Here is a 12,373-nt window from a genome sequence, read left to right as displayed (position 1 = left end):
TTGATCCTATCTTATGAAAATAGAATTCAATCATTTCTTTTGGGAGAGGAGAGATGCAAGGTGATCATCATCTAAATTCTTGAGACATTAGTGCACTATACACCACCATCTTCTCTTCCAACCTCTGCTGCCACCACGTGGTCATTTAATTTTTAAATAAGCAGAAACATTCTGCAGTGTCACCTCAGTTCTACATATTATTCAATTAAGCTTATTTTCACCCCTTTGCAATTTAGGTAATTCATCTTGTCCCCATTTGGATATTGGCTTGCTTATGATTAGAGAAGAAACAAAATTCTGAAAGACGCTCACAGCAAGTTTTGTATCATTGTAAGGGGGAACGAATGATGTAGCTCATTTAGGTAAAACATTCCAGACACATTACTGCAGGGGGAAATGGTTTCTACAAAATGTCTATTGTATAAAATAGTTCAAATCCTTGCAGCTTACAGTTAAGGCTCTTGTCAACTCGATTAATTGGGAGAAGATGCTGTTTCTTGATTCTTTACACATCAATTCATTCATGCTTCTCCTAGTATTCAAGAATGCAAAATAAAGCTGTTCAGTGGAAAGAAGAAAAAAAATGAGAGAGTAGTAAAGCTAGCATTCAGGTAAAGGTATGCGGTTAGTTTTTGCAACTTTGTTAATTAGCAATAAGGTTTCGATTCTAGACTCTTTAGACAGCATTCAAGTCTTCTCACCATGCACACACAAGCTCAATAGGACATTAACATGCAAGCCATGCCTCCCCTGGGTGCATAAACATACATCCACAGATAGATATAATTTGAGCCTATTGTAAAATAAATAGGTGGTTCCGTTAAGCCAGGACAAAAACAAAATCAATTTTCATTCTACTCCTAACAGTTATTAAAACACACTGTAGTCTGTGACGGCAGAGCATCATTCATATCCAAGGGATATAAGGATTTGAACTTTGGATGTTTGCAACACAAATATTTTTTAAAATTCTCCCTCAGCCTCCCCACAACCAGTGTCAGACCATTTCTATCTGAACTAGGGAGCGGCATTTCCAGCGTCCCTCTGGATCTAATTATCTGGCAAAGGCAAGTTGAAGAAAGCATAGAGCTTGGTCAGCAAGTTCTCTTAATGCCCTTCGCAGACGTTTCTCTTTGTTGTGTCAGAAGGGACCAGACACATAGCAGCTGCTGGTATAGGCAACAACTGAAAGTTCATTACAGTATCCTACTCACAGGGAAAATGACTTTCTGCCTATCCCTATGGCAGCCCAGAAACGGACTCCTCGTTCTTTCAGACCTAGAGGGAGGCACACAGGTTGGTGACAGAAAAGTCAGATTATAAGAGAGACAAATGCCCCAATAATAAAATAATGTAAGCCTCAGGGCCTGAAGATTCAGAGGGATGAAACTCTGCTCCCTCTAGAGAAGGGGAAAAACTATCATTATTTACATTAATTATAATGTTGCTTACCCATAATTCCACCTGAGTTTTGTTTCTGTGGTTGGAACTTAAGTTTTGATTTTATATATAAAAGGTTATTGTTGTATTCATTAAAGGACACAAGCATTGTGCAGTATATGCCTCGGCAGGAGCAGGTGAGCCTGACCTTATGGGTAGTGAACTTGGGTTTTGGCAACAAAACTCAAGTTCAACAAGGAAGTGGGGGCAGAACCCTTTTCCTGGAGACTAGAATCACTATCCCAGCAAGCAGGGACTCTGTCCAAGGCTCTGGTTTTACTCGGAGTTCCCCACCTGGAGATTCTGTGACCTGTAAATTTGCTGAACTAGGTCAGAGCCGACCAACAGCATCACAGAGCTGATTTCCCAGCAATGCCTGAGCAGACTCACAGGGACTCACTGCTCAGCAACCCAGCAGACAGCTGCAGAGCAGATTTCACAGCACCCCCACCCACCAGGCTGGCACAAGCAGAGCAGATATTATGGAACTGGACCAGATAGCTCCATATCTGCAGTGGGACCTGGCTCAGCAGCTCTTTCAGAGGAGTATATGGCACCTAAAAAAAAAAAAACAAAAAAAACCCCCAAACACACAACCCTCCCCTCCCACCCAATCAATCATTGCTTGAGATCAGGAATGGGATTTAAGAAGCAGGAGAAAGAGGAACATGTCCCAGAAGCAACATTCATTGGGCAGGACAGCTAGACTCTAAATCAGCCTGTGCAGCACTGGAATGGGACACACATATTTGTCCTATCCAACCTTCAGGAGTATGGTTTACATCTGTCAAAAACCTGAAGTTGTGTTCAGATTACCTCAGACTCTGGGATATCCATTAGGGACCTTGTTCCAATCTACTTTACCTGGGAGGCTTTTCATACTCTGGTGATAGGCAGCAGTACAAAACCTGAAGACAGACAGGCCAAAGAGTAAGAAGGTAATGTTTAGTACCTTCTGTGCAATACTCAGCTTATAAACTGATGAATTACGGACACCTGGTCAAGTAGGATTTTTATTTCTTATCATTTCAGTCTTTGTAAGGCTTGCCTCAAAAATATAAAAAAAGACTTAAGCTGATAGACGTAGTACAAAATTTCAATAGCGTACAATTGAACAATGACAGTGCACATTCTTTGGCATAGGCCTGTGCTCTTCCTGCTTGGGGTGACCCTTCCGAATCCTTTACTCCACAAGGAGTCACTGGAGTTATTGAAGCCCAGTCTGGAGGTTTCTCCAACTTCGATTATCACAGGTCAGCCCTCCATTCACTCTGAAAATGTACCTGGGAGGTTCTGGTCCATCACTATGGCGGCAGCATAGACCCGAGATCCCATAAGCCAAACTGTCCTGACATTTGAATTTCTGCATTTGATTTTGCCATTAAAGAAATCGCTCAGAAGTAGGATATTTCAGATCCAAAGGGCTTCAGGGAATTTACAGGAGAGCAGAGATCACATCTTGAGTCTGTCCATACTGTTCAGCAGTAAAATTGCAGGATTTTCCTTCTTGATATTCCAATATAAATATTACTTGGATTAAAAAAAATTGATTCTCATAATCTTTAGGAAATAAAAGATATCAGCCAAGGTGCACCGTCATTCCTCATCCGATCCATTTAAGAGGGCAACATGGGAGCTTTTGTCACTTTTCTGCTTCCGAACCTCAAGTCCAATATCTATTTCTCCATTGTTTCTCTTACATCTTTGAATGCAGCTGTAACACACAAACAATAATAGTCATGGTTACGGAAACCGCCACCCACCAGTGCTGCTTTGCATGCCACTAATATTAGGGTGGCAGGATTATATACATGGGTAAGAATTTGCTTGCATGGGTTGTAGTGATTTGTGTTATTCTGCGATGTTGAATGATTTCTCTGCTCTCCCCTGCATCAGGTTTTTCACGTGCTGTGACCCACGAACCAGGTGCTGAGGAGGAATGAAGGCGAAGCCTGGCTGAGCTGCATGAACACCGGTAAGCAGCAACGCCCCCGCCTTCCCGAATCAATTCCCTGTCAAAAGGGACCCCACCAACCAGAATAGACTTTCTGGCACTGAGCCTCACGACTTCTGGAAAGACCCCAGCCTCATGTGCTATGACCTATGATATTAGGCACAATATAGGGAGATGGGGGCTGTATAGGGTGTGTCGCCTCTCTGCAAGAAGCACCTTACCCTGTGTCCGGGAGGAAGAGATCCCTCCCCATCTATCCTGGAGTGACACCCTCACCACATGCTGAAAAGGCAGATTTCACCTCTTACCCCAGCAAGCCCCTTGTTTGATACTCCTGGAGAGTGCCCTCAAAAGGAAGACCCCACTATACACACACACACACAGTGCTCTAGGCATTATTTTGGGTTGTTCTGTGACCTGTGTTATACAGAGGAGCGGACCAGATGATCACAATGGTCCACTCTTGTCTTGAAATTGATCAGTCTCCTAATGCCAACTATCTAGTGCTGCAGAGGGATTACAGGCATTGCATGGGGCTGGAATAGCAGGCCTGGTAATTCTGTAGCAGCTCCTCGGGCCATTCCCTGCAGAGGGATTGGCACGTGCCTATCGCTAACTTGTACAGAGAGAGCGACATCTGGATGGCAGTGCTTGTGATGCCAGAGGCTGATGGCTTCAGGGAACTGATCCATACCAGGCAGAGACAAGGCTGCCTCGTGCTAAGGGCAGGTGGCGGCAAGGTGACACACAGCCCTGGATACCCCTGGCGAGCATCACACTTGCACGTTCCAAACACTGCATTTAATGTAGCTACTGCAGGGCTGGCTGTGCAAGGGCAAGATGCTCAGACAAAATGGGCTTGTCCAGCATGCCTGTATTAGCTTGGTGCAGCCATTAGCGAGATACGATATTCCATACGTAAGTACAGATGGGATATGGTCACCTCAGCTGTGATACAGTGAAATGTTTCTCTGTGTGTATGGGGAGACATGGGAGGAAGAATGCTCCTGGGTTTCAGCACAGGGCTGGAAGTCAAGAGACCATGTTCTATTACAGAGCTCAGCCACAAATGTTGAGTGTGACAGCAGACACGTCATTAAGGGGTAAGTTTTCAGAAAGATGTTCCTCCTGTCGTAGGCACAAATTGTACTCACAGTGGTGTAAACGACCGCTTTTGTGCTCCTGGTATTGAGCCCAAATCGGAGTGTTCCAGATCTCTAAGTATTTGAGTGCAGGCAAAATCTGAGGGTTAGATAGTTCACATGGGCATATTTTAAAAGGTATTTAGAGGCCTATGGATGCTAATAGGCATCCAATGGGATTTTCAAAGACACTTAGACACCTGTCTGCATCTTTAGACACCAATATATACCTTTACAAATCTGGCCCCAAACCTATTTTGTAGGCATAAAAATATATCTGCATATAGCAGCTGTAAAAAGGGAAGCCAGGTCTCAGCTAGGTTGAAAAATATACATATCCCTTAATCTCTTGTGGCTGTTTCTCAGTGTTGCCAACTCTCATGATTTTATCACAGGTCTTGTGATAATTCATGTTTTTCTTTAAGCCCCAGCTGCTGGAGTGAATATATGAGATTCCCATCTTTAAAAAAAAAAAAAAAAAAAAAGTTTCTAGCCTGTGACACTTTGGACAACTCATGTTTCTCTGTGCACGAGTTCCCCCCCGTAAAATGGAGATGAAAGTACTTCCCTATCTCACCGAAGCGTTGTCTGGATAAAGACAGACTGTGCGGTGCTCAGGTATTATAGTGCTGGGGCCATACAAAGACCTAAGACAGACGGATAGCCCTCCTGATTGCATGGAAAGCTGACCCTGTTGTACCAGGAAAACTCAGAGACCAGGAAGCCTTAAAAAGAACCCCAACTTTATTTAACTTTTGAAATAATGAGATTTTTAAAGCTAAATTATGATTTTCTCAAGGCTAAGTCCTTTTTATATTTTTTAATATTTAGGGTTGGCATTATTTTGCTCTGCCTTCTAGACAAAGGTGCTGTGAATCTAGATGTCATTGCCATTTTAAAGTGCTTTGAAATCCTTAGAACGAAATCGACATCGCAATGCCAAGTGCTACATATTCCCAACAATAATTTGACAGTTGTTTCTTCTATACATTTTTTTAAAAATTAAACCTTCACTTTCAATTGCCAGCCAGCACCCAGTGCAAAGAAATAAAAATGGTTAAGACTTCAAGAAGCAACTTTAGAGGCTTGCTGACATTGCTTTGAATCTGTGCATCTGGCAAGTGAAGGATACGCCTCTCGGCATGCCCTGAAATTTAAAGACGTTTGATGCCACTAAGACTTTGTATTGCAGGTCATGATATGAGCCATTATACATCATGCTCCAATTGTTTCCCCTTCTTCCCCTGCCCTCCCACCACTAACATACCAGTAAGTGAGAGCGTAGTTGGCAATCATAATGAGAATAGCAGCCGCGTAGTGCCAGAAGAAGCACATGGTGACAAACATGATATTGTCATGGTCATCCTCATTCCAGGCTGGGCCTCCCCGTGGTGGGAACAACACAAATCCAATCTGGTTAGAATAAAATGATTTGTTAGCTTTGAGGGGAAAAGAAAAAAAAATAGGTGGATGCCTAACCCTCCAACCTCTAATATCACTTTACTTCACCCTCATTATTACAATGCTTCACTCACTAATGGCGTGATCTGACCCCCACTCATGCACAATGCTGGACTTGTGGCTCAAGCTCTGACTGGGGCTCAGCAGACCTGAGTTCAAGTCCCATCTTTGCCACAAACTTGCTATGTGACCTTGGGTAATTCACTTAAAATCTTTGTTCCTCAGTTTCCCCATCTGCAAAATCTGCAAAACGTAAAGGACCTGGGGCTAGTAGGTTTTCAGGACAATTGTTCATAGATGGGTTTTGGAGCACTTACCAAGTAAACCCTGAAAGATAATCCTTCAGTGACAACTGATTTGAATGTACAGTGATGTACATCCCTCCCCCACACCACATTTCTCCACCCCCAATGCCTAGTCTTAGAACAAATCTGAAGGTGTTGAACCAGAACTGACCTGCCAGAACCAGGTTCCCTGCAGGATGGTGAGGCTAGCCCTGAAGAGCTCCAAGACAATGTTGTCGCGGAGGAAGACTTCCAGCAGGATGTTGAAGGCCCCACCGAACACGGCAATGAGCAGCAGGGAGTGGATGTGCTTATCTAGCATGGGGCGGTGAAGGACGTGATAATAAAAGAGAAAACCTGTTGAAATTCATACCAAATTCAGAGTGGCATCATTAGTAAGGAACATATAGATTTTGCATTGCAGTTTTCATCAAAAAAATAAATAAAAATCTCGAAGCGCCTGGCAAAAGGAGGCGATCACCATTCCATTATCTCCATTTTACAGATGGGGAAACTGAAGCACATGGAAGCGAAGCAATTTGCCCAAGGTCACCCCGGAGAGCAGTGGCAGACTGGAAATCAAACCCAGGTCCCCATCCTGTGATAGTTGCTGGTTCACACATCACCAGCAAAACTAATAGGTTTCAGCTGCAGATCTCTGCAGAAAGCCCGCTGTTCCCCTGCTCCCACTGCACACATGCATGCACACACTCGTGAGTTTATGGCACTGGCAGGCAGAAAGAAATCTTGGCATATTAACTGAGCCAAGCTGCCATGGAACCTCATCAGGCCAGCTTTCCCCAATTATAGCCTGTATGTCAAGGCAACAAGAAGTTGTCTCAAAGCCTTTGAGCTGAGCGTACGGACGACTGAAGCAAAGGAAAAGAGAATGGCACAGCAATCCCCGTTTGAAGGTGCTAGGTCAACTCCCATCACCACCAGCAGTCCGTCCCCTCACTACTGAGTTTTTGCTCTCTATTGTACTTCATTAGTTTAACCCTCACTATTTCCTCCAGGAGTTTGCAAATGGAGATTAGCATGGACAGTGTCCTTTTAAATCCTAAGCCTTTGCAAACGATCATTTCAGTGTCTGAATATCCATGTCAAAAGTCATTGATATCTATTCTCCCTCCCCCCCACACACACACTCTCTCTGTTCTGCATTCTTTAAAGTCATGGGAACAGGAGGAGGAAAAGAATCTCGAGATGTTCCTAGACACAGTGGATTCACTACCAACAGGAGCTCCATTCGCACATGGCCATTGGCTTGCTTTGTTCAAGTCAAGTGAAGCCTGAAATCCTGGTTCAAGATGTGTTGACTTGAAGCCAGTGCATAGGCCACTTGGATTGGACAGGTGAGACGAAAGCAGGCAAGACCAACGCTGCCTACAGTGGAAGTATTTGCTCTCTGGGGGTACACATGACACAAGGACAAAACTCTATAGATGTGAGGCAAGAGTAGCATCCACCAGCTGTTTGTGGTAACAAGGGAACTCAGCCTGCTGCTTCATACCACAAAACCATCGTCATCTGAGGAATCCATGCCAGCCTATGGCAAGTATTGTATGGTTTTAAAGCCTGTTAGTAATCATGAGGCAGTTGCTATTGAAATAATGGCAGGATCTTTAGCTTTATCGGTGTCAGTTACATTATACTCCCTTATCTCTACACAAAGAGCTCACCTGCCTGATATTCATTGCTGGGCATCAGAAAGGCCCTCGCTCTAGTGACAGTGCAAGAAGTGACTGGCCCACTCCTTGTTGTGATAATGGTGTGACACATCCTGATCCCAGCTCTAAAGCCATGCCCTGACCAGCGCTTCCAGATTCTGGCCACTTAATTTCAGTCTTCAACTCTATCTACTTCCATATGACGTGAATTCAGCTAGGAAACCTGAAATCTCCTGTGGTCTTCAAACCGCCTCATAGTCAGAGACACAAAGAAATCCCTTTCACTGCAGAAAAAAGTTCTGGTACAATAAAGCCAGATTGAGGTCTCCTCTGATTTAGACGTGGTGGCTGCCCTTCACATCTCATTAGAGGTGGACGTTAAGTAACACCCCATGCCCCAATTCATCCCAACTTTGCTGAAGTTCAGAAGTTGGCAAGATCCAGTGTCTCTCAGCAACTCACCATTAATTATTCTTTCATGATACTTCCTGTGTTTTGTATCTATGAGATCCCCAAACTTTCTTCCTGAACCCAGCTGCTTCCAGCAACATCTGGAGATGTTTCCAGCCATTTCAGAATCCAATTAACAGAGTTTATTCCAGTGATATTTTGTGTAGTTTCTCCAGACTCTTAACTGTTTTTCCTCAGCACATTAGCAGGTTTTACAATCTAGTTATCCTCCTAGCGGTAGACATTCAAAGCTGTCTAGTGCATCTATGTCCCCAACTCCCATTAGGTTCAGTGGGTATCTGTCAAAATCCTCTGAGCAGCTTTGGGAATCTCAGCCCTAGCTGTTTGCCATCAGGCTACTAACCTTCAACAAACACAGCCACCGACAGCATAAGACGATCCAGTCCAAGGGGCACCTTGAGCGGGGAGTAAGTGAGCACATCCACCACACCTGAGAGTCCATAGAACAGGTACATGGTCGTGTGCTGCCAGTTCATCAACTTCACCCAGCTGCGTTCCTCGCCACTGTAGAGATACAAGTGGGGGCCATCGGGAACAAACTGCTCAGCCAGCATTCCTGGACAGAGACAAATACAGGGTTACATGTCCTTCCTTTTAAGGGAGGAAATTAAAAAAAGAGGGAAATCCAAAACCAAGAAAAGGAAATACCTTTTTCATACAATCTGTGATTAGACTGTGGAACTCACTGCCACAGGAAATCACTAAGAACAGGAATGTAACAAGATGCAAAAAGGGAATGGATATTTATATGGATATCAAGTTATCATAATTAGTGAAAACAACATTTTTGGAAGGGAGATTAAAGCTTGTGCTTTACAGCTTAAACCAATCTCTGTTAGAGACCAAGGTGAGACCTATCTTGGGGACATATTATTACAGATCTGGCTACTGCAGAGTTCTTGCACTATTCTCTGGCTCATCTGGTTCTGACTACTGTTAGAGACAGACACTAGACAAGATGTACCCGTGGTCTGATCCAGTCTGGCAATGTCTATGAGGAACAGATTTGAAGACAGAACATTCTCCAGGCTGGAGAGAATGAAAAAGGCCCAGTAGAGTTTCTCTCTGTTTGCCAGAAGCTGGGAATGGCCAACAGGGGATGGATCACTTGATGATTACCAGCTCTGTTCATTTCCTCTGGGGCACCTGGCATTGGCCACTGTCAGAAGGCAGGATACTGGGCTAGATGGACCTTTGGTGTGACCCCGTATGGCCGTGTTTATGTTCTTATGCTTCACATCACCCATTGGAGACACTTGGTAGTGTGCAGTTCATTGGGCCTTGTTTATATATTGTACACGTAGGATCAAATTTACCCTTACTTTTATGAAATTAAGGGGCTGAAGGGTGGGTGAAAAAGTCAGACAATAATTGTAGCATGGTGAATTGTCTTGGGTGGTCGGGGATGCACTGTGTTCTAATCCTTACCTATCAGGGCAAAGATGATTTTGACCACTCCTTCAATGACATCCAGGCGTTGGAAACAGTGGTTTCTATGGGACTTTTTATTCACCTTCTCGCTGAAGTACCTCAGGGGGTATTTCACAGACCACCAGATGCCAAAGAGCAGGAAGAAACTGCCTGGGAGAGCATGACCTTTGAAATTTGCCATCACGATTCACCTGCTGGTGCTAAAAGACAAGGAAATAAAAGAAAAGGCGTACTTGTGGCACCTTAGAGATTAACAAATTTATTTGAGCATAAGCTTTCATGAGCTACAGCTCACTTCATCGGATGGATAAAAAAAAAGACCATTGAGAGAAGGGCTTTTACAATCTCCCTAACAATGCAAATAAGCCTTGTCCATGGGACATGACCACAGCTAGCTCAGGAAGAGAGCTCTGTTTTCACATCTATTTCAAGATAATTTTACAACCCAAATATTTGCTTTTCACATTGTCATTTTAAGAGGCAGTGGCATAGCAGATACATTACGCAGATTCCCCATCGTCCAAGCGCAGTCACTAACTGGTAACCCCATGCCCTGCCAGCAGTGCCCCTACCAGAGAAGAGAAGAGTGCCTCCCTCTGGCTGAGCTACCAGGACTAGGCTAATCTTTACTCAGATACTGATCACACACACTGTATATCATGATCAGTGATGCAGAGCCATTTGTAGAGGGATTTTGGCCCCTGTGACTCTGGACCCAAGAGGAAAAGAATCCTCTTTGAAACTGACCAATATCCCTTCAGAGGAAGCATTAAAAACAAAACAAAACAGAGTTAGAGTTAGAATGGACCTTCTATACATGTAGCATGGGCAGAGATTAGCATGAAACTATCTAGAGGCTCCACCAGGGTATATTGGACCGGTGAGCTCTGAATAGCTGTGGACTGCAAAGTACTGTACAGGTCCAGATGAGCTTCTGAGCTTTGTGGTGTACATGCACCTGTGCGGGTGATGGAGCAAGTGCATCACTGCAAGAGGAAAAAGCATGCAAGAAGTTGAAACAAGCCATCTTGTTGGTAGCCCTGGGAATCCACAGCACATCCAAACTGCCTGGCAGGCAATGCAGTCTTGATGTCACTCCTCACTGTATTGTATCTTAAGGACAAGAGAAGCATCTCACCATTTCGCTAGTCTGTGTTTGAACTTGAAATAGTTCTTGAAGCCTATTTTGAAGGATGGCTTGCGGGCAAGGATGAAGCTCTAGGATGGAGCTGCCAAATTAGTAGGGTACTGTGGCAGATTTGCAAAAGCTTCAAAGGGGAAACACACAGGGGTAAGAAAAGAATGACAATGTATTCACTGGCATTAAACCCTTCCAGACAACAATTCATCCAAACCCATTGCCTCTGATCCAGTTTGTGGCTTTTGCAAATAACCAAATAAGAACAGAGCAGGCAGGGCTGCTACACAAAAGACCTATTCAGAGTAGAAACACAGGGTCACTTTTGTGGTGCAAGCTCTTCCCAACGCTGGCAAGAAAATAAATCTAAATACAGAAGCCACCGGTTCACTGTGCAATATGAGCCAGTGAAGGAGGCCATTACAAACATTATTTGTTTAAGACCAAACGCTGATGATTTTCATGGTGTGTGAAGAACTACCGTCCCTGGATGCTGTACAGAGATTTTTAATTTAAAGAAATAATCTGTTTCCCAAAGCTCAAATCTTCAACAAGAGAAGTCAGCTGGGTGCCAGCTACCATTGCTTCCTCTGGGCCATAGCATATTTTACATGGCTCTGGATATTCAGCTTCTACGCGCTCATGTGCTGCACACTCCCCTATGGTTCTTCGTATAGCTCCAGGCAATTACTGCTTGACTGAAATGCTACACTCTCTGTGGGTGAAAAGTGCTATATAAGAATTGGGTATTAATATACTGTACCCACAGCCCAGTGTGCATGTGGCTGGACTTGGACAGTGAAGAAAGCTCAGATATCAGTGAATGGACTCTCCCTGGTTCTGCACAACTTCACTAACTTACATTTCTATGGTATGTTTTATGGTAAAGATGCCCCAAGTGCTTCACAAAAAGATAAGCCTGTACCCTTGCAGGTAGATTACTTTGCCTACCAGAGAAGTGTAGCCACCTCAGGGGAAGAATAGGCCAACTTTAACAGTGCAAGGCAACAGTGAATAGTTTGGGGAAGGAACTGCAGCAGTCATAACCATTTGACATATGGCTGCCATTGGGCTCTCTCCTGGCTATGAGGAGGTCTTTCCAAAGTGGGTTTGTGTTGTTAATTGCTTCTTCTTTCTAATCCACCCATCACTATATTTCCCCTTTCTCCTTCCCTTGACATAGGTCATTTACAAGAGCAAGACATCACAGATTTTGCATCAATGCTTGACAGGGTATGTATCCTATGTATTTCAGGCAGAGCAAAGGCTGATCAGAAGGAGTGACACAGACCTAGCTAGGAGGGTGGGAGAAGGAGGGAACATTGAGGAATGATTCACTGGGTGGGTGGCTGACCGACAGGCAGGGCTAGCCCTGTGCTGCA

The 12,373-nt window shown here is 44.1% G+C and overlaps 1 protein-coding gene across 5 annotated transcripts in view; it reads right to left on the bottom strand.

The window, feature by feature from the left end:
* Positions 1–2,451: 2,451 nt before the first annotated feature.
* Positions 2,452–12,373, bottom strand: part of LOC311511261 (transmembrane protein 45B-like) — a 28,227-nt gene continuing 18,305 nt past the window's right edge. For 3 of the 5 annotated variants that reach the window (XM_084611681.1, XM_084611682.1, XM_084611683.1), the window contains exons 2-6: positions 9,851–10,053; positions 8,766–8,978; positions 6,454–6,638; positions 5,804–5,949; positions 2,452–3,154 (exon numbers count right to left, since the gene is read on the bottom strand). In XM_084611681.1, coding sequence (XP_084467807.1) covers positions 3,037–3,154; positions 5,804–5,949; positions 6,454–6,638; positions 8,766–8,978; positions 9,851–10,034 — 846 coding nt within the window. In that variant the 5' untranslated portion in view covers positions 10,035–10,053 and the 3' untranslated portion in view covers positions 2,452–3,036. The remainder of the gene's footprint in view (positions 3,155–5,803; positions 5,950–6,453; positions 6,639–8,765; positions 8,979–9,850; positions 10,054–12,373) is intronic. The other 2 variants (XM_084611680.1, XM_084611679.1) reach the window with 1 other exon arrangement.

Source organism: Lepidochelys olivacea (assembly GCF_965140295.1).
Source record: "Lepidochelys olivacea isolate rLepOli2 genome assembly, chromosome: 22".
In the NCBI taxonomy this organism is placed as follows: Eukaryota; Metazoa; Chordata; order Testudines; family Cheloniidae; genus Lepidochelys; species Lepidochelys olivacea.
The sequence above is the reverse complement of the archived record's forward strand: the minus strand, read 5'-3'. Positions and strand labels throughout refer to the sequence as shown.